General features: G+C 43.2%; 2 protein-coding genes across 3 annotated transcripts; both read left to right on the top strand.

Annotated features, from left to right (window-relative positions):
- Positions 1-808: 808 nt before the first annotated feature.
- Positions 809-8,489, top strand: SRD5A3 (steroid 5 alpha-reductase 3). 2 transcript variants are annotated; one of them, XM_069790030.1, is made up of 5 exons: positions 809-960; positions 4,330-4,485; positions 4,909-5,099; positions 6,419-6,541; positions 7,073-8,489. In XM_069790030.1, the coding sequence occupies exons 1-5, from the start codon at positions 923-925 to the stop codon at positions 7,330-7,332; spliced, it is 768 nt and encodes a 255-aa protein (XP_069646131.1). In that variant the 5' UTR covers positions 809-922; the 3' UTR covers positions 7,333-8,489. The 2 variants fall into 2 exon arrangements, with proteins under 2 accessions (XP_069646131.1, XP_069646123.1); XM_069790022.1 differs by lacking the exon at positions 809-960 and adding an exon at positions 1,169-1,440 and having other exon boundaries at positions 4,330-4,481; positions 4,905-5,099.
- Positions 8,490-9,359: 870 nt separating this feature from the next.
- On the top strand, positions 9,360-20,495 carry TMEM165 (transmembrane protein 165). The gene is made up of 6 exons (XM_069790045.1): positions 9,360-9,604; positions 11,053-11,278; positions 13,858-14,033; positions 14,936-15,118; positions 17,981-18,086; positions 19,570-20,495. The coding sequence occupies exons 1-6, from the start codon at positions 9,413-9,415 to the stop codon at positions 19,644-19,646; spliced, it is 960 nt and encodes a 319-aa protein (XP_069646146.1). The 5' UTR covers positions 9,360-9,412; the 3' UTR covers positions 19,647-20,495.
- Positions 20,496-20,838: the final 343 nt, after the last annotated feature.

Raw genomic sequence — 20,838 nt, 5'->3', positions numbered from 1 at the left:
GAAAAGGTCGTCAATACCTTTAAAGATACCTCGGGAGGCAGCACTATAAAGGCAGCCACACCGGAAGCACATAGGTATCAACAGAATTTCCTCCTGAAGTCAAAAACCTGTGGGTACTTCAGGCCTGAATCTCAGTGAGCTGCAAGGTGGTGGCCATTGCCTTAGTCTCTTAATGTGTTGATTTCACGATGGTTTGAAGTAGCACTAAAGACTAACAAAAGTAGGTTGTTCTGTATTTAAAGACTTGGAAATACAGTCCAACTATGTTTTCCTGGGAATCCTGACTTAAAATCTTATTTTAGTCTAGAGCATTAATAAGTACTAGCATAAGTACGCCCACACTAAACATCATTACTTTTCTCATACGTACTATGAAAAGTTTGAAGTATCTTTCGGTATCTCCTTGGAGGCAGTGAGTCAGATAATCGACTCAAGAGATATTTGGTCAGATAAACCAACACCTGAACCCCTGCCAAGAAACACTGCGGTTTCTCTTACGAGGGGAAGGCTCGACCCGCATCCCTGCACGCACGCAGGAGGGATGCAGCAGGACGTTTTTCACTGGGGGTCAGAGGGAACCCTCTGCCTGTGATGCCAAGCCGGTGTGGCTTCTTGATTTCCCAGGGCAGAAGAAAGGCAAAGAAGGCCTCTCCTTTCATGTAATGGCAAACCCGGTATTATTAGGATAAGACTCTGACTACGGGACCCCACGTACAGGGAACACGAAGGAGGTGGCTGTGGCGGGTAAGCATGCCCTCGAGATGAGCCCCGAAAGGGGAACTCGGCGCGACGGCAGGCAGCTGCAGGGAGGCTGTTCCCGCTTCCCGGAGGAGACCACGGCCTAACGAGCGGGTTCGTCGCTCCCCAGCCTCGTTAAACCTGCGGCAGCTTCCCCGCCGCCTCCCAATCCAAACGAAAAGAGATGACGGAGCTCAGAGCAAACGCCCCAGGCGGCACACGGTAAGGTTTTAAATCGAGACTTCCCCCACCCGGCTGTTTCGGGAGGCAGCTGCAGGGGCAGAGCGCAGCAACGGCGGCTCCGGGGCCCGCCAGGACTCACCCGCCCACCGGCTCGGGCGAGCCCCGCTCTTCCCGAGAGCGGGAAGAGGAAGCGGAAGCGCCGCTGCCGCCAGGCCCCGGCCGCCCTCCGCGGCGCTGGGCGGAGCGGGCCGGGGCCGTGCCCGGGGCCGGGAGCGGGGCCGGGGCCGTGCCCGTGCCCGTGCCCGCTGCCGGGGCCGCGCCCGCGGCCATGCCGGCGGTGCTGGCCGCCGCCTGGTCCCTGCTGGCCGCCGCCTTCCTGGCGGCGCTGGCGCTGGCGCCGCGGCTGCGGCGGGCCGGCGTCGTCTCCGGCCTCCTCCAGGATCTCGTTCGCTACGGGAAGACGAAGCGCGGCTGCGGGCAGCGCCCGGGCTGGCTGCGCCTCCTCCAGGTGCCCAAGAGGTGAGGGGGCGGCTTGGAGGGCTGCGCTCCCCGCTGCGCGGCGGCCGCCTGCCGCCGTTGCTGGCCGCCGTCGGGCCCGGCGGCCCGGCAGGAAGGAGCTGTGTGCGCGTTGCCGTTACCTCAGCTGGAGATGTGGAAAACCAACGGCGAGCGCCAATGGCCTTGCGTGTTCTGATGGAGTTGGGCTTTTTGCGGAAGGCTCACTCTGTTCTCGCGGATGGGGAACCGAGGAGCGTAGAGGCGGCGATCGTACGGAGTCCAAATGGGAGCAAAAGCCGAATCCCTTGAATCCCAGTCGCGTGCGGTATCAGCAAAACAAACCTTCCTGCAAGGCTCGGGTCGGGGACCTGGGAATATGGATTCCTGAGGGAAACTGTGACTGCGCAAATATGCTGCGGGTTTACCGTCTTAAACCGATGCCGAGTCATCGTCTTCCTCCTTTAAAATGGGACTTAGGATACTACTAGCAGCATGTTAACATAACAGTCCGGACCCTGCATGAACAGTCGCTAATAAGGCAAAAGAACCACTGGGTTATCCAAACACATCTCTTAGTAGATGTTTAATAGGATGAAAGGGGGAAAAAACCCGCCATTTACAGCTTTCTATACGTTACTGGGATTTCATCGGTTTTGACCGGCTGAGATCCACAACTAGAACTAGCCTTTGACTTGAACATAGGTGTGACAGGATCTTGCAAGGCCGGCAGGACAAGACTGGGAGGCTACTTAACCCAAAGATCCGATCGTCCCTAATGCAGTGATCTTGTTATCACTGACACATTTTATATACATAGCTTTCAAACCAAACGTTAAAAAAAAGTTTTGTGACTTAGCATGTTATTCATGGAAAGGTTGTAATATAGTGACTTGGTTATTAGGCTTCTGGTTACAGAAAATACCCAGGGATGTGTTTAAGCTCTGCACTACCCTCAGCGAAAATAGGGGCTCATAAAGGCTTTATCTTCATTGCAGCATACTGCAAAGTGCCACATTCTTAAGGTAGTTTCTCATTTGAATTGACCTTTCTCCAACAGAAGTTTCCCACCACCCCTTCTTAGGGAAGATGGTGTCTGAAGAATGTGGCTTTTTCAGAAAATTGGTCTTAAGCTCTCAACATCTACAGAGCAATTCTGTTGCTTGAGTAGGGAACCCATAACGCTGCTAGCTGAAAGAATAGAGAACATCCCGAAGGTAGCTGTTGAGGCGTTTTGTGTTTCCATTCATCTGTGTCTTGTTTCCAAACAGTTATTGTACTTTCACTAGCCTGGGCTTGTTTTTAACTTGCCATTCCATCTTGTCAAATGTTATGATTCATTCTGGGTTGGTTTGACAAATAGTGAACATTCCTCTCCTTGAGGGATGACACGTGTACTTGCTGCAGTGCTGGATCGCTCTGTAGGTCAGACACATCCCCAGCGTAACTGGGATTGCTGAAGGCTCGCAGGACATGTCTGTGCTAAGCTGGCAGGACTTGTTTGTGTGCCAGTAGCAAAAAGCAACACGTGTGGAGAAAGTTCTCTGGCGAGTGATGAGACAGGAGTCTACTGAGTAACAGGACAGCAGGGAAAGAGCTTGAAACTTGGAGGTGGCATCAAGTTTTTATCAATATACAAGTTCTGTTTGTCTTCTAAGCAGAAAATAAGGAAGAGGGGATAAATTTTATTTCTGCTGTTGCAAATCAGCAGAGTGAATGTTGCTGTCTCTGCCTGGTAGGAGGTGGAACCAAGGAGGAGAAGTTATCGTCTGAAGTGGCTACCAACCACTAATGGGCAAGGCGCTATGGAGCGTGCAGGGATGCTTGCTACCTCTGTGGTTCTGACTTGGCCTCTGTATTGCTGTTGAGAGATACCTGAGCTGCTCTGGGAGGGAGTCACTTTATTTGGTTTCACTAAGCAAGGGTGTTGTACCCCTACACTCCCCCAAAAGAAAAGTTTGCATGTTCCAGAGAAATACAGTCTTCCCTGACTATACAGTTGTATTCTAGTTTTGTACCAATAGTTACATTGTCAAGACAAAGCCAGCAGCATATTCCAGTGGTATGTATTTCATCTCTTTGCAGGTGTTTCCAGAGGTCCTGATTTTTATTCCTAGCCAGAGGGACTTTCAGTTTTAAAAGCAAATGGAAATACTGGATCACTTAGTTGGAGCTGGTTATCATAGACTGTTTAACTCCATCCAGTTACCCGTCTTGACCGTAATGTCTTGCATTTCAGTAATACATAATATGCTTTTGTAAGTGCATTATGGGGTTGGGGGTTTCTTTGTTTTCTTCAAAAAAACGTGTGGTTTTGCCTTGTAATCACCCAGTGGTATTGGTGGACTCTCCTGTTTTTTTTCCCTATGTGATTGTTGCAAGCCTTGAATTTGCAGAGGGACAAGATATTTTAGTGTACAGCTAAGTAATTACTTCTGGGTGCCTTTTACCATCTGCATTTGTCATTTATGAACTTTCATACATCATGTAATGTATGCACTAGAACTGAGGAAAGTGGGAGTGCTGCTAGGCGCAACAGCCTGGAAATGCCCAGAAAATTAATTTGGATGTGCTTTCAGTGGTGTAAATTATGAAGAAAAAGTTGTGCACATCATGATTAGTTGTGAGCATTGAGGAATACCTTTGCGGTGTGTAGTTTACGCTTTCTCCTCTTTAGTGCAGCTATGGTTAGTAAGATAAGCTCAGTTAGAGGTTATTCCAGGCAGCATTTTGCTGGGGGAAGAAGGTGTTAGGGTTATTCCTGCTTGGTACCACTAGAGTCCTGAGTTCTCTACTTATTGATGTGGGGACCAAAAGGGAATGTACTCACCATCAGGCAAGCATGTACTGCAGGTACATTTCCAATTAAGGAATGATGAGAACATTAACGAAGACCCCTTTTTGTTCCCACAGGTGGTTTACTCACTTTTATGTGGTTTCTGTGCTCTGGAACGGCTTTCTGCTGATCGGGCTTTTCCAAGCCGAGTTCCTTGGAGGGTCGCTCCCATCATGGATTCAGCATGTGCACCGCTCTCTTGGCAGAGATTCTCAGAGTGAGGACACGGGCAAGTATTCCAGATATTATGATGCAGCCATACAAATATTAGAAAGCTGCACTACCATCCTGTGCTAAATTTGTATGCTTCGAGTGCTACTTCATCAGCTGCTTTTAAACTAGGCTCCAAGTGACTTTCCTGGAATACCAAGTCCCTTTGTCATTATTCAAGGTAGAAATCATTCTAATTTATGGATGTGATGGCTCTCAGCAGTCCTTTTAGCAGAAGGGGCTGTTAGCACCTTCTAGAAGTAATCTTGCTGAGGTCAGCAGTGCCTCACATGTACAAATACTTTCCCCAGTGGTCAGTTAATTTAAAATGAAGGTAAAATTTTGCTGTGGGGAGGGGAAAAAAAAATAGCCTTTTTGAAGCATTGTTGGGGTTAAATTGTTCCCGTCTGTCTCAAAGTTGCTATTTTTTATTTGCAAGCAGATAGTGAGCGCTTCTCTGTACTCCTGGTTCTCCTGCTGCTTTGGTTGCATAGCTGTCGAAGACTTGCAGAATGCCTCTGGACCAGCGTGTTTTCCAATGGTGTCATTCACATTGTGCAGTACTGCTTTGGACTTGGTTACTACGTTGCTGTTGGCTCAACTGTGCTATGTCAAGTGCCTACTAAGGTCAGGAATGGTAAGTGCCTGCTTAGTTATTACCAAAGATGCAGTTTTGCTCCCATTTGTTTCCATCATGGCAAATGGTTTCAGAGGGCTGCTTGTATGAGAAGTGTGTTAATTGATGAGACGTAAAAATACTTACTGGCATAGTTCAAAGTAACTACGTTTCCGTATATCACATAATCAGCCAGCATTATACACACACAGAGACACACACAGTTTCATGTTAACCGTCACTGTTACCTCCTGAAAGACATCTCACATAGATGCTTTCAGGATCGTTACCAATCGGTTTTGCATTGAGATATGCTTTATGAAGGACAGTAATAGGTAGCAGTTCTCAAATGCCACTATGCAACTTCAGTTCTCAAACTGGAGTTTGGTTTTTTTTGTTGTTGTAAGCTTTCCTGTAAGGCTAGTCTGCAAGGCTGTCTTGGCCACCTCCTTTGTTTTCCATTAGGAACTCACCACTGCCCTGCTTTCCATCTGTCAGTCTTTTCTTTCCCTCGGTACTATAATGTCTCCATTAATACAGCAGAAATTTGAATTATATGACTTCTTTCTGCCAACACATTCCACTGAGTCTCACAACTGAGCTGCTGTTCCCCTGCACGGATGAGCCATGAGCTGATTGTAGCACTTCTCCCATGACTAATTTTTGTAAGGTGGTCATTACCAAGTATGTAACTTCAGTGAAGTTTTTAACCACTTCCAACCACATCAGCTCTAGTTTAATCCAGTGGTTTTTTAAAAGAACCTTCAGATCTCCTACATGTAGACAAAGCCTTTTTCTTTCTGAACCTGTCTTCTACTTTTCACATCTTGTAGATTCTTGGAGATGGTGTATTGGCTTGTACGTTGGAAATCGTCCTTAATACAGTTAACCTTTTTTTTGAAGGCCTAAATGGTTCACACTGTTGGGGGCGTAGGTATGTGTGTAGGTGTATGTATCTCACTCACTGTGAACAAGACAAACAACTATATACTTGTATGTTGACTTGAGCCATGACAACATCTTTAATTAGGATGATAAGAATTACAAACAATGTTGAATATTGAGGTCTTAGACTATCAATTATGTATCAGTTGTGCATCATGCTGTACCTCAAGCTACTGGATTAAAAACTAGATATTTTTAGGATAGAGTGGTTAAGGGAAATGAACTACCAGCCAAGCACTTAAATGATGCAGCATTTAAAAGCATCTTTCAAGGGATTAGAGGCTCACTACTAGAATTTTGTAAGACAGTAACATTTAAAAAGGTATACAATGTTTTGGGAAGATGCTTGGGAAGGTATTTCCTGGCCATACATTAATGAAACATATTTCATTCAGGTAAGGAGCTTTCTGTGCATATCTGCTGGTATCACATTGTGGGAGTTACGATGTACATTTGGGCCTCTCTTCACCAACACAGATGTCTTGTCATTCTAGCTAATCTTAGAAAAAGTAAATCAGGTAAGATGTTTCATTTCTGCCAACCATTTACTTAGGTAATTTTTTCCTGGTTGTTTCAATAGGCTCTGTAGCTTCTAATACCTTAAAACATGAGTATTTTTCAGTTCCTGTAGTGTGGCGCTCTCTATGAGACTTTCAGTAGATTAAATGAGGCTGTTTGGAAAAGAGATCTGATGGCTGAAGAGGGGGTGTGTGTGTCTGTGTCTGTATATATAGTTTTACAGAACTTAAAATGAAGGTCTAGCTGCTAGTATCCTAAGGACAGACAGATGCTAATGCTTAGGACTTGTGGCACTCCTCAGGGACCTCATTTCTGTCTCCATGTGGGCTAAAAATAGGTTTCCTTACTCTGTATTTGCGCAAACAGCCAGAGGTGGCATCTTATTTCATTAAGAAGTGCAAAGCTGCCAGATCAGATGGAGGTGAATGATGATGATAACTTTAAGGAGCAAGTTGTTCTGTAGTGAGTAGAAGAGAAAAGTTTGTTTAATGCCTGTTGTTCTCAGCTAATTTCTTTCTGTTTGCTTGCAGGGAAGGTCGTAAGTCTGAGCCACAGTGTGCCTTTTGGAGACTGGTTTGAGAGAGTTTCATGCCCTCATTATTTTGCAGAGCTCCTCATATATGTATCTATGGCCATCACGCTTGGATTTCACAACGTGACGTGGTGGTGTGTAGTGATGTATGTTCTTTTTAACCAGGCACTGGCTGCTGTTTTGTGTCACGAGTTCTATCAGAAAAACTTTAGCTCCTACCCAAAGCATCGAAAAGCATTTATACCATTTGTTTTTTAGAATATTTCTTTTAAATTATCTTTAGTGCAAATGGGGAAATGGTTTTCTATAAGGGAATAAGAGATTTACAGTGTATTAAAGCCAAGGTAAAACCGCACACTTTCTTTAATTCTAGCTTAAAAGCTCATAATCTTAATGATAATCTCATCCATGTTACTGATTTATGTGGGGAAATGTAAAGTCTCTGCATATCATACAAGCTAAAAAAAGGTTTACTGAAGACCTTAATGCAAACTGAAGAGATGCTAATTGGCTCTTTTCTGTTTTATAATTATATCTTATGCATAAAACACTTGCTGTTTTGCAGCGAGCCCAAATACATGTACGTGAAAACTGTGTAGTGAAAGGAGGGTGCAGGGAATCACTTGAACTACTGTATTTCATGCCTTGTCTAATATTTAAGCATATTTTTTTCCTAGTCTTTTTTCTTTGAATCACTTCAGAGGGAGGCAAATTGTGTATTGTCTTTCTGTGCTTCCCTGTTGATAATTAAAACGAGCTGCTGCTTTATAACTGCAAGCACAAAAAACCGGTGGAGAAAGCTCCGGTGGAAGAATGACTCATGCTCAGCAGTGGAGATAAACAGGCCCATTCTCTGCATTATCTCTTCTGCACCAAAGTGTTTTCATTCATTGATGAAAACTCCTTGTTTATCCCTAAACTGGGAAAATCATGGAAGGCTCTCTGTCTAGAGTGACAGTAGAAGAGAATTTGCAAAAAATTAATGTTCTTGGTTACGGTTCTGTCGTCCTTATAGCGGGTTATTGGAATCCCCTGTGTGTTAGAGGGGGCAGTTATGCAGGATGACCATAACCACGACTACACGGGTTTTTAAACAGCCTGTGAGAGCAGATGTAACAAACTGCCGAGGCAGAGAACACATGGAAACCAGTACCTGGCAAGTGTTGCAAAGAAATTCTTCACTGGGGAGATGATGTCACTCACCACAGCGGTTTATTTGCACTTACCATTGAATATTTTGGTCATTTTCATGATACTGGAGTGAATGATAAGTTTGCATGATGTAGCATATGGATGCTGGTGTTTCAGCATGTTTTCTACTCACATGCGTATGTTATTTTGTATATGAGAAGAATTTTTATATACTAAAGTGTATCTTATGAATACCCAATTAAAACAGTTTATTACACCTTCTATTTCTACTTTGTATAATGTTTCAAAATTGAGCTGTGTATTTGCAAAACATGAGCAATTACTTCGCACAGAGTATCGTCCTTCTCCTGGCTCTCGCAACCCTCTCTCTACCGACACTTCCATAGGTTCAGTTCACCGTGGAATGTAAACAGCCCTGACTTGGGACTGCATCTTTCCTTATATATATATATTTATTTTTTTTTTTTTAGTGATTCTCGGGTGCCTCCTTGAGCCTGCCTCCAAGCATCTCCTGTTTTACTGGCGTTCTGGGTCCTGTTTACTGGACTGTTAACTGCTGCTCGGGGAGCACATTCCTGTCCTTGGCCCGGGGAGAGCGCCGGGGTGCACGGCCCTCCTCGGGTCACACATACCCAAAACGCTGGGTTTTTAGAAACCTGGATGTGCCCAGGCCCTTTCCGTGCATTTTTTTTTTTTTTTTTTTTTTCCTTTCTTACGCAGCCGTTTTTCTTTCCGTCCCTCAGCGCCCTTTCCCTGCCCGTAGGTGACCCCGAACGGAGGAGGGACGGGCTCCGGCTCGCCCGCTCCCCCGGGAAAGCCGCACGGCCGCCCTGCCCGTCCCCTCCGGACGCCGGGAGCCGGAAAAAGGGGCAGAAACACAACGCCCGGGGTCTCATCCCGAGGGCGGCCGGCAGCACCGGCACTCGCAGCGGGACCCCCCTCCCCGCTACAGCCCGTTCCGGCGGAGCGGAGCGGAGGGCGGGGCTGGGCGTCCCTCAGCGGCCGCCGCAGCCAATCGGCGTGAGCGCGGCCCCGCCCCCGTCGGGCCGGGCCGTTTGCAGGAAGCGCTTGGGGGACGGTTGCGGGGCCGCGCGGTGACGCGGCGCCTTTAAGAGGGGCCTCGTGCCGTGCTGCTCCCCCCCCACCCCCCGCCCTCCCTTTCCCCTCACCGCCGCGCTCGGCCGCCATGGGCTCGCCGCCGCCGCCGCCATCCCCGCCGCCGCTCCCGTGGGCCGCCGCGCTGCTGTTCGCTGTCTCGTTGTTGCTGGCGGCCCCGCCGGGGCTGCGAGCCGCCCCGGAGGAAGAACCCGGCAGGAAGAAGGAACCGCCGCCGCCGGCGGCGGCGGTGGCGGCGCAGGGAGCCGAACCGAGGGCTGAGGTGAGGCGGGGACGGGGGGCCGCGCCGGCTGCCTGCGCGAACCTCCCTTCCCTCAGGCCGGCCTGCAGGACGCCTCGCCTTTCGGAGGCTGTCGGACTCCCAAATTCCCCTCTTTTAGCAGAAAAAGGGAAAGCCGCAGGGCTTACAGTGGCCCTGCGGCTTTCCCTTTTTCTGCTAAAAGAGGGGAATTTGGGTCCGACGTGAAAAATGGGCTAATGTCCTTTTTTTTCCACCACATAAACATTTTTGTGCCCTGCTTGCTTGCCTGCTGAGGGGAGGAACCGACCTCTCCAGGTCTTCTTCCTCACAGAAGCAGATGAAGGCAGGCTCTGTTGCGACTCGAAACCCGCCAGTTTTTCCTCGATGCTTAATTTCTTTGCGTTAAAACTATTTAAACGGTGGTGTTGGTTAGGGGATTCTAGTGCCGGGGGATCATACAGAGGGGTGAAGAAATTACTAACGTATGGTTTGACGTAGCATGTAGAGCATACCAAGTTTTAAATGGCAAAACCCAAAATTTACAGCACTGCTAAAGGTGAAGGAGCTCTGCGAAATCACCGTGTATCATATAGAGCATGGAAACTTTCAAATTTCAAAACCAAAACCTTGCAGCACTGCTAGAAGTGGAATGCTGGGAAGCCACGATGTTAGAACACGTTGCAATCTGTCTCTGCTGGTAGATGTGCTGAAACAAGTTTTCTTAGCCGTTTCTGGTCAAGTATGTGAACATCGTCTTCCTTCTTTTGGGTCTTGCTTTTGATTGTAGATATCTTAATCTCTGTAAAAGTCAACAACTTCACTTGAGTAGGTGAGATCTGGAGTGTGCTGGTCCAGTTTGACCACTGGAAAGTCTTAAAGCTAGTTTTCAAAAAACATAGGGTATGTGCAAAAAACACAAAAAGCTGATGAAAACATGCACAAATTGTTAATGCGTCTGAGATGCAAAGATTTTGCAAGGGAAGAAAGTGATTATGACAGGTTTTGAAAGGACTTTGTATTTCTCCTAATCTATCTTAGTCACCCAATTTTGGTTTGAAGAGTTTAGTTCTTTATATCAGAAAATTGGTTTTTTGGTCAAGGTCATAAAATAAATAGCCAGGGATTGTAAAGACAGCGATATTAGAGCTGAACTAAAGCAGCTTTCCCCATATTCTGTTGTAATAGTGGTTCTCATGTTCTGGTAATAGTGTGTGCAGTGAAGTACTGCTTTAATAATCGGTGCATGATCTGATCTTGCCAAGTGCCTAACTAGTGATTTGAGGTAGGTGGCAGCCAGTAACTAGTTAATGATCATTAATGCTGCGTGAGAGGTGTATACTTAAAATGTCACACTATGCAGTATGGTATGACAGGAGAAACACAAGGCTCAGTACGTCTGCAAACTAGCTATTCAAGCCTAATTAACTAGTGGGGTTTTTGTTGTTTTTTTTTTCCCCCGGCTCTTACAGAAGGGGTCCTCGCCAGTTGCTCCAGTTCACATTGTCAATGAAGAGTCAGCTGACAAGACTAATTTGGGCTTTATTCATGCATTTGTGGCTGCTATATCGGTCATCATCGTATCAGAACTGGGGGATAAGACCTTCTTCATTGCAGCCATCATGGCAATGCGGTACAACCGTTTGACTGTACTGGCTGGTGCTATGCTTGCCTTGGGACTGATGACGTGTTTATCAGGTTAGCACTCATTTCTTTTTGCTTCATCACTTAAAACGTGCTGGGTACGTATTTATCAATAAATCTTAATTGAAATTAAAATGAAGGTAGTAGGTATGTGCAGTCTTCTGTTTTGAGGAGAGTGTGAAGATTTTCCTGGGGACCATGGCTCAGATTGAATATTTAGGCTCTTACCTCTAATGAGGTGTTTGTGCTCCTTAGACCTCAATATGAATTTAAGGAAGAGGAATGGAATTGGGAGCCTAAGCACTTCCTTGATTTTTGGGCCACTGGTTTCCTTTTTATATTTAGCTCCTGTTTAATTACAGTGCCTAAAGGGAATGTGGGAGTGACTTCTGTTTTTCCTCCTAAGGCAAAAGATTCTTAATATGATGACAAATTTCCCTCGTCTGACTTGTATCCCCATATGTGTAGCTGTTTGGATTTGTGCTGGGAGCTGCATAAGTGGAAGATGACGTTCTGCCACGATCTTTTGGGATGGGTGGTACTGACAAAGCCAAGAGCTGGGTGGGAAGCGAGGTGTCAGGTGGCATTTGAACCTGTAGCTGTGGGTGCTTACGTAGCTGTGATCGTAAAATGGAGCAGCCTTCAGGTGTATCAGATGCAGCATGAATTTTGTTGTATGCGTGCTCATTTCTAACTATGCCCATTTCAGAAATAATTGAAATAGTGTTCGTTGGTTTCTATACACTGGAGACAGCCGATTAACTGGCTTCAGGGTTCTCAGCAAGTGTTTCTATGAAAGGTTTTTGGGTGTGTAGCTGTTGCTATATATACTGCTGCAATTATTATTGCAGTCTTAGAGCAGTTTCCATTTGCACTGTGTGTAATGACAGCACTGTATGAGTTTCTTCTATTACTCACTTAATCTAACAGTCTTTGACTCTTCTTCCACTTCTGCACTGCTTGCTTCATTTAATGTTGTTTAGTACCATAGGTGATGCGCTATTCTTTAAATCTTGCGATCTCTTTTCTCCTGCCTGTTACGGCTCTTTCTTTTTCTATACTAAGTCTTTCTTCACATCTTCTTGATGCTGTTTCATAAAAGCTTTCTTTTATGTTTTATCCCCCAGTTTAGAGGTTCCCAACTATTTCTTCCTTTTCAGAAAGGAGCCTTTTTTTTTTTTCCACCCGTCTCCCCTCTCTCCACTGCCCTTGTTTTATACAAGCTATGTCTGGAAATTCCTGGGGGTTTGCCCACCTTGATTTCATGAAAACACGCTCACTTAAACTTAATAGCTCCAAGTAATCACTACTTGGGGTGTTTTTTCAAGCTGTGCCTGACAAAATAAGCTGCCTTAGCATTCTGATTATTTCATTATGTCTATGGTTGTATATGCAAGTAATGCTAAAAAAAATTATTAAATATCTTTTTGTATTTTTTTCTTGCATTGCTTTGCTTTAGTATTTTCAGTCTTTAAAAAGAAGTTTAGTTTAACTCCTTCTGGTTTAATTAGCTGTGCAACCAATACTGTTATTCATGCGTGTATGTGCTGTGTTTGCTGATAGTACAGCCTGATTAATTTTGGTCTCATAGTCTTACTTTTAGTAGTGGCAGTCCAGATCAATTTCCAGATTATGTAATAACTTCCAAGTGCATTTTTCAACTAAGAAAGTGTTCAAGAAAACACACATGGTAGTATCCTTTCTTTTAGCTAATTGCATGTGGAGTAAATCAACAGAGACAGTTGTGAGCGCATGGTCCAAGCAGCCTTGAATGTTAGGTGTGGAGTTTTAATTTCCTTTCATTTATACAGGCCTTTTTTGTCCAAAAATGCTAACTAGTGTTACTTTGTGAAGAAGTACTTTGTCCTGGATACATATTTCTTCTTATTTGAGAACTAGTTTTGGCTTAGTTTGATCACCTTCGATACCCATAAAAGTAGATGCACTGTGGAGGTAGCTTTTTGGTCTTTGAGTGGGATCAATGCTTTTAAATTAAAGGAAGATCAAAGTTGTTATGTTGTGTATTTGTGGGGAGTGTGGGAGAGAAGGGAATAGCAGCGTGCAGGTATTTGCACTTGGCAAAAGAAGACAGACGTGGATCCACGCAGCTGGATGATTTGTGGGTATGTCTGGTAGATTTAACTTGTAGAAAATCTCATTATAACTTTATCTGATAAATAAAATTATTGGAAAGAGATGCTATCCAACATGTAGTCATATATAAAAATGGAATTAACTGGTATACACTGTGACTAATCTAACATGATTATAGATGATAGTTTTCATGGCATGCTTGGAGAAAGGCAGGACTTGCATAGTCCTTGATGGGAAAGATAATGTTGCTTGGACTGGCTCTTGGGAATAGCAGCACATCAACTTTGCCTGGTATGCCTTGTCTGCGTGTTAATGGACTTCAGTTGCTGGCATGACCAGTAATGGTTGGAGTTTCTAGAGTGTTGTTATCCTGAAAAAAAAAAAAAGAAAATTATATAAAACTAATAAAAGACACAATATTTATCTACTGGTGGGTATTTGAATTGCAGACTTTGCTAGCAAGCATTTCTTAGATGTGGGAAAAACAATTCTGATCCTCATGCTTATTTTTTTAAATGACGCATTTGTTTTCTTTTCAGTTTTGTTTGGCTATGCCACCACAGTTATTCCTCGTGTGTACACATACTATGTATCAACGGCACTGTTTGCAATTTTTGGCATCCGAATGCTTCGGGAAGGCTTGAAAATGAGTCCAGATGAGGGTCAGGAAGAGCTGGAGGAAGTTCAAGCAGAAATTAAAAAAAAAGATGAGGAAGTAAGTCATCAACTTTCTGTGAATTGTGGCTGATGAAATAGAGCCATGAAGCTGCAGAATGGCACTGTCCTGTTTGGGGTGTTCAGTTGTGTCTGTGATTGATAATATGACACAGAAAACGTGTGGTAAATGGGACAGAAGTGGCCCCTGGAGGCTGTTTCAACAGGTGATTCCAGTTCTGTGGCAAGCCTGGCTTCTCAGGAGAAAAGAAGCTTTGGCCATAGAGTGTGGGGTTTTTTTGTTTGTTTGGGTTTTGTTGTTGGTTTTTTTTTTTTTTTTAAAATGCATTACTAGCAAAGAGGACATTAACAGTTTACTCTTGCCTCTACTTTTATTTCTTCTTATGGCCAGGCAGATTAATGCTGAGGTTTGTAATGTTGCATCAAAAGTCTCTGTTATAATAACTTTCTAAATACACTGGTCCACTTCTAAGGAATAGTGCAGAGTATTAATCTTATTTCTTTTTAATTTATTTATTTAATCAAATCCTAATAAGACAGCCACCACTTGGGAAGAGGGGGATCCCTGCTTTAAAAATAGTAGGAAATCTGTGGTTAAAAATCAGGTGTCATTCCTACTGAAACTGCTGTCTAAGTGCAGGCAGTACAAGATGGACAATAACTGGAGGTTAGAGGTGATTACAAGTGTGCGTATATATATGTGTGTGTATATGTACACTCACATATGTGTGTGCATGTATGTAGCTAGTTTTTTAAAATGGTATTTAATATAAGTAATACACTGATAATGCAGCAGTCACAGGCTAATAAAATTCCAGATACTAAATGGCTAGCTTTACTGTGTAAGTATTTCATTTGGGTTGTTTAGATGACATTTCTAATCTTACAGTTGTTTGTTTTGTTTTGTTTTGTTTTGTTTTGTTTTTCCCTTGTCCTCCACAGCTTCAGAGAACTAAACTGTTAAATGGGCCAGGAGATGTGGAATCAGGGCCAGGCACCACTATACCTCAGAAGAAGTGGCTACACTTTATTTCTCCAATCTTTGTTCAAGCTTTTACTTTAACATTTTTAGCAGAATGGGGTGATCGTTCCCAATTAACAACCATAGTCTTGGCTGCCAGAGAGGTGAGTGTTGCAGAATGCTCGCTGTTCTTTTGCCCACTTTGGGTTGCCTGTAGAGAAGTGGGAGAGACAAAATACTCTTGCAGGAGGTATCAGATTTGTACCTGCTGCCTTGCTGTGCCTTACTTAGTGTTACAGCTGTGCTGAGACCTGAAGATAAATGCACTGAGGCTCTGTGTAGTATTAAAACTATTGTTACATGATTGGGACTGCACAGGCATTTCTGAAAATAGTTGTTTTATATCATGCAGCTGAATACAATTGTTTTTTGTTACAGTGCTGAGCGATGTTACAGAACAGATGTTTCTTTGATCTGTGCAGTCATACAGTTTTAACACAGTAGCTTTAAAGAGAGACCTTCATCCCAGCAAACTTAAAGCTGTTAAAAAGTTACCTCCTTTTAAAAATCAGAAGTGAATATGGTACAGTGTATAGAACTAAAATAAACTCTAAACTGCTGTGCAGTAAGTAATACTCTAAATGAAATGATATTCAGCATGATGATTGGAATGTGTATAACTGTATTATATTTAAAGGAAAATTAAAACTTATAGTCCACCTTGTAATAAACATAAGTAGCTTGCCTGTGCTCTTTCATGCATTGAGATAATTTACATTTTTTCCGTAGGACTCATGCTTCTTTCAGTGCACTTTCAGACCTTCCCTAGGAATAAATCAGGGCTGTGTAATGAAAGAGACTGTAATCTGTAGGAATCTCTTGTCTCTATTACAGTGTAAGGAAGGTGCTTAGAGCTAAGAAGGCAGGGAACAGCAGGATGATCTCATTGTTCAGGCAGTTACACGCCATCTTGGAAAATGAGGAACCGTTAACTGCCTTTTCCCAAGTTTTTATATGATGCTAGGCAAGTTGCTGAAGCCCTTCTTTGTTGTTGACTTCTGGTTTGTGTTTTCTGAGTGTCCCATTAGGAAGTGTCCATCAGATACTGGTCTGGTTTGTGAAGTGCTCAGCATTGCAACTAAAGACTCTGGGATGTTGTGCCTTTAGCATATGAAGTATTTGTATAAGTGCTACAAAAACAAATACTACAAAAAATGAGTTGAAGATACCTTCATCTTGGCTTACCAAATCAGTGAATGATTATGATCTGTATCTTTTTTCATTTTATCTGTGGGATTGTTTTAGACCCCTTTGTTTCATAATACATTCAGATAAATCTGTGTCTGTGAAGTACTAAGATACATAGCGGAAGCATTACAGAAATGCTTATGAGGAAAGAAATTATCTTTATATGGAGATTTGAGCAGTGTGGTAAGTTGGCTGTGACCATACATTCTTCAATGAAAAGAAAACAAAATACTATGTGACTGTTCATTAAGAAACTAGTGTCCATCCTGTCATAACAAACAAATAGGGCTCCTTTGGAGGAAAAAAAGAGTGATCATTTGGCAGTCTCGGTGCATACACCAGCAGAATCAGTTAAGTCTTTCTGCGTGAACCTAGTCCTGACAACAGTCCTTAAGAACTTGATTTCACACCTTAATAGTTTACTGTGTATAAGAATTTTTCATCTGTTTAAGGAAACAGAAAAGGAAACTCCGCCATGTCCTACTAGACTGGCTTTGCCTCACCTGCTGCATCTGAGCACTTCTGCTCCTGGAGACACTATGCTGAGGGAAGCCATTGTAACTTGTTGCCTTCCAGGGACAGTTCTAGGGAATGGGGTGGGGGGTGAGATCCACCCTCTGCCAGTGGGAGCTGTACAGGTAACTGCTGACCACAGGGAAACAGGGATTTCTGGGAACTTTGGGTCCTGATCCTGGAGGCAAGTGTGTTCTGCTGGCACAACCCTGCTTCTGACCTGCACTTCTTGGTGGTTTCCCACCTGTCCTCTGCTTGGTGCTTGCCACCTTTTCTCGCTGGCTTGTAGTTTTGGTACTTTTAGCTAGTCGGTGTTGTCTTCATACCGTATAATTTCTTAGACAGTTTTGCTGTTTGCCTGTTAGAGATTTCATGCATTCCTCATGTGACAGCAGCAGCTTTTTTTTCCTCTTGGAGCTAAAAGTCTCACATAGAGATGTGCAAGGGACTCAACTCCACTTTCCCTCATTCATCTTTGTACAGCAGAAAGTCATGCTCCTACCTTGCCTTCGTTATTGGTCATTAAAAGATTGTTTTCTGGTTTTAATGCTGAAGTCTTCTGTTTTATGAGGTGTTCAATACATATGCTGCCCTTATCTGTGTAAATTGTAAGTAGATCTGAGAAACCTCTTTACATAGTAGAGTTGTTCACATATTGAGTAGCTGCTTGTTACACAGTGTTTGAAAGCTGTCATTGACAATAAACTTTGAGAACAGTTTATTATCCTCCGGACTTAAATTCTTTCATACTTCCCTCTTTGGATGATCAGGAGAGGGCAGAGTGTAGAGCACAAGCATGGGAAGCTGGACAAAGGAGTCGGAATGTTTTAGCTGCTGAAAGCTTTCATTTGCAGTTCATGGATTTATTTTTCTCTTTCTTTATAATTAGGTTGGTATTCTTCCAGCTGATGCATATTGTGTTTCTCAACAGCTGCCACCTTCCCTCTAGAGGTTGCTTAATTGTTTAAGTACAGCAGAGCGATTTCTGGATCTATATTTAACGACTCGAAGATGCTTCTTGGTTGAAACATGCCACGTGCTCCTATATTAGTTAGGTTTAGATTTGTCTGTCTTGCTAGCTGATGTACACTGTTACTGGTCTTTAAGGCAGTGATGGATAGCAGAGCAAACACCGGAGAGTATCCTCCATGCTTGACAGTGTGCACCCAGGGAATCAAGGCATTGCTCCTCTGTGGCAGGAGGTAGTTGTAGGACTCGTGGGTTTTCAGTTGTGCTGATGTTTCCCTTCTGTGTTTTTTCCTCAGGACCCCTATGGTGTGGCAGTAGGAGGAACAGTGGGACATTGCCTATGCACTGGTTTAGCAGTTATCGGAGGGAGAATGATAGCACAAAAAATTTCTGTTAGGACTGGTAAGTGAAGACTCACTCCAATCAAAAAAATGCATTAATGCTGGTAATGTTTGTGGTCTAAATAACTACATGCTTGGGAACAGTGTTTCTCAAAACTTTTGGAAAACCCAAAAAGTTTTGTTTGTTTGTTTGTTTTTTGTCTGTGTCTTCCATCGTCGCCCCTACCCCCTTCCGCCCCCTTGCATAGTCAGCTCCCCCTTACGCAGCTCATTCCTCCTGCCAGGCAGAGTCTGAGTGTGCTTGTAAGGGGTCTGGCCTTAATTGAACTTAACTGTTTACTGACTCCAATTTAAGGAATCAAAATGGGTATTGTAGCTGTTTAAAGATGGACACAGGTGAAACACATTTTGCTTCACTGTTAGCTAGCTTGTAGGAGACCAGAGGAAGGAAATACAGTATTTTGAATAGTGGGTATGTGTTGTTTGACAGTGAATAATGGAAATTCTGTCGCAATTCTGAGTGGAGACCTTCCAAGTGAGCAAGAGAACTGCATACTTAGAAGTTATGCCAGCCATATAAAAGCTTTAAAAGCTACTCTGTGTGTGGCAGAAATGTTTTGGTTTTTTTTTTATCATACCTGCTATCTGTAACGGGAAGGACCAGTAAGGTTACATTGGGTTTTGGGGTTTTGTTTGTTTTTTTTTTTTTTTCTTAGATTAGGTTGCAGCTTGCTTCAACTGTCAGTCCTGTGATGTAGTGAGGTTTCTTGCTCCTGGGAAGGATTCTGTGAAGCTTCTTCCTATAAATATTTGTTCTGTAGTTGCAGAGGTTGTAAAAAACCAACTTCACTGCAAAAAGTGAAACATGCATTCTGTTGTGTTTGTTTGCCAAGGAAATTGGTGATGAAATGCTAATCTAACAATGATTTAATATGCTCCTAATAATCTCATTGTGGATCTTTGGCCACAGGAATAGCCTTATTAGATTAGACCAGAGATCCATCTAGCCCATTAGTTTGTTCAGAGGAGAGTAGGAGAACATATACAGTGGTGCTTTCCTGGAATACTGTCCCAGCCTCTAGCAGATTGTGGCCATTGCAAGCAGTTAATATTTGTGACACTATCTCTTTCAATATAGTTACCTAAACTGTGCAAAAAATGCTAATTAGTACGTCACTCTTAACTGATGGCTTGCTCCAGCATGAGAATATTGTATTTTATTTTCCTCCATACAGCCAAATACTCAACAGCAGGTGTCAACCTCAGTTTTATACTAGGTAAAGTAGTAAGAGTAAAACCAAGCTTCTTTCTAAGGACCGGAATATATTCTTGTAGATGGAGTTAGACAGTGGGATGGCATATTGGTTAGACATATGGGCGTCCTGACACTGAGCTAGAAACAATGTCCACTGTTTGCAGCATAAATTTTAAAGTAAGGTTATTTGGGAATCGGACATTTAAAAAAAAATAAAATCTGTAATGTGTCATGGGAGATACTTAACTTTCAGTATCTAATTTCTTTTTGGTTTCTGTTTTCTTTTCAGTGACAATCATAGGAGGCATTGTCTTCTTAGCATTTGCATTTTCTGCACTATTTATAAGTCCAGACTCTGGTTTTTAAAAATTTTCATCACTGCAAAAGAACAAGGATTGGAAGCATCAAGCAGCTATCCTTGTGCATTTTTGTATATAATGTACAGAATTATAGTTAAGCACTGAAGATGAGACACTGAACTTTTTATAGCGAATGATTGATGGGACTGACAGATTTATGGACAGCTTCTGCAGTGGAGATCTGCTTATTGCCTGGTTTGTTTATTCTGTGGTGCCTGCTCCCTTGGTGGGACTAGTGTGGTTTTCTTGCTTGTGGGACCTGGCTCAGCTGAGGTTTGAGGATCTACTCATAAGTATCGAGGCTTCCTCTTTTCTTCCTCTGTTACACATGGCCACCTTTCCTGTTTCTTCAAGAGTTGGTTCTTAAGGCTTCTTGAAGCAGACTGTGTCTTGTTCCATGTTGCTCAACAGAAGGTGTAAAGAAGGAAACTGCTAGCTCCCACCTCCAAGGACTTCAGTTCCAGGGTGCGCCCAAGTTGGATCTAAGCAACAAGAAACCTGGGAGCAGTTCCTATACCATTGAGTGGCTGAGCCACCAACAGAGAATTTTATAAACTGAATTTAGAGGGAAAACTTCTTAATCAGGGATTTTTATCAGGAAATTGATGTGTGGTGATTAACAACCTACCCCATGTTCAATATGCAATGTCTGGAGGTGGTATTATTTGACTTTTTTTTTATTATTTTGAAATACTGAAGTATATGGAAAGTAATAACATGGTCCAACTTAACAATGTTCCATTCCCAGGATTGAACAATAATGGAATTCTTAGATTTAGATGTGTTCCGGTTTTTCTTTCTAGGAATAGAAATGTAATCTGGAAGAGTATTAATAAAACATAGTGTCTTCATTTGAGTTATTTTCAGTATTGTTTTTGATGGTTTGTGTAATTCCTGCCACAAATGTTTACCTAGTGATTACGTACTTAAGGTGAGGAAATTTTACTAAATTTATTTTGGATACTGATAAATGCTAGTGTTATAAAGACTTTGAAAATGTTGACGGCTGAAGATCAGTGATGATTTGGATTCTGAGCTAATGACTTAAATAACCCACTAAGATCTACTCAGTGACAGTCTTGTAAAACAGAAAATGTGGTTTCTAATACTATGAATCTGCCTTTTATTGAAGCTGAAGTAATATGGAGCATTACAAATTTGACCATTCCATTTGTAGCTCACAAACGGAGCAGTCCCTA

The sequence above is a fragment of the Haliaeetus albicilla genome, chromosome 1, assembly GCF_947461875.1.
Source record: "Haliaeetus albicilla chromosome 1, bHalAlb1.1, whole genome shotgun sequence".
Taxonomy (NCBI): domain Eukaryota; kingdom Metazoa; phylum Chordata; class Aves; order Accipitriformes; family Accipitridae; genus Haliaeetus; species Haliaeetus albicilla.
The sequence above is the reverse complement of the archived record's forward strand: the minus strand, read 5'-3'. Positions and strand labels throughout refer to the sequence as shown.

What these genes read in the sequence shown, in the direction of transcription:
- TMEM165 (XM_069790045.1), top strand. Translation starts at nt 9,413, where the DNA reads ATGGGCTCGCCGCCGCCGCCGCCATCCCCGCCGCCGCTCCCGTGGGCC. An exon ending in GAGCCGAACCGAGGGCTGAG is followed by an intron (nt 9,605 to 11,052) that starts GTGAGGCGGGGA and finishes CGGCTCTTACAG; the next exon opens with AAGGGGTCCTCGCCAGTTGC. An exon ending in AAAAATTTCTGTTAGGACTG is followed by an intron (nt 18,087 to 19,569) that starts GTAAGTGAAGAC and finishes TTTTCTTTTCAG; the next exon opens with TGACAATCATAGGAGGCATT.
- SRD5A3 (XM_069790022.1), top strand. Translation starts at nt 1,250, where the DNA reads ATGCCGGCGGTGCTGGCCGCCGCCTGGTCCCTGCTGGCCGCCGCCTTC. An exon ending in GCCTACTAAGGTCAGGAATG is followed by an intron (nt 5,100 to 6,418) that starts GTAAGTGCCTGC and finishes TATTTCATTCAG; the next exon opens with GTAAGGAGCTTTCTGTGCAT. An exon ending in TCTTAGAAAAAGTAAATCAG is followed by an intron (nt 6,542 to 7,072) that starts GTAAGATGTTTC and finishes GTTTGCTTGCAG; the next exon opens with GGAAGGTCGTAAGTCTGAGC.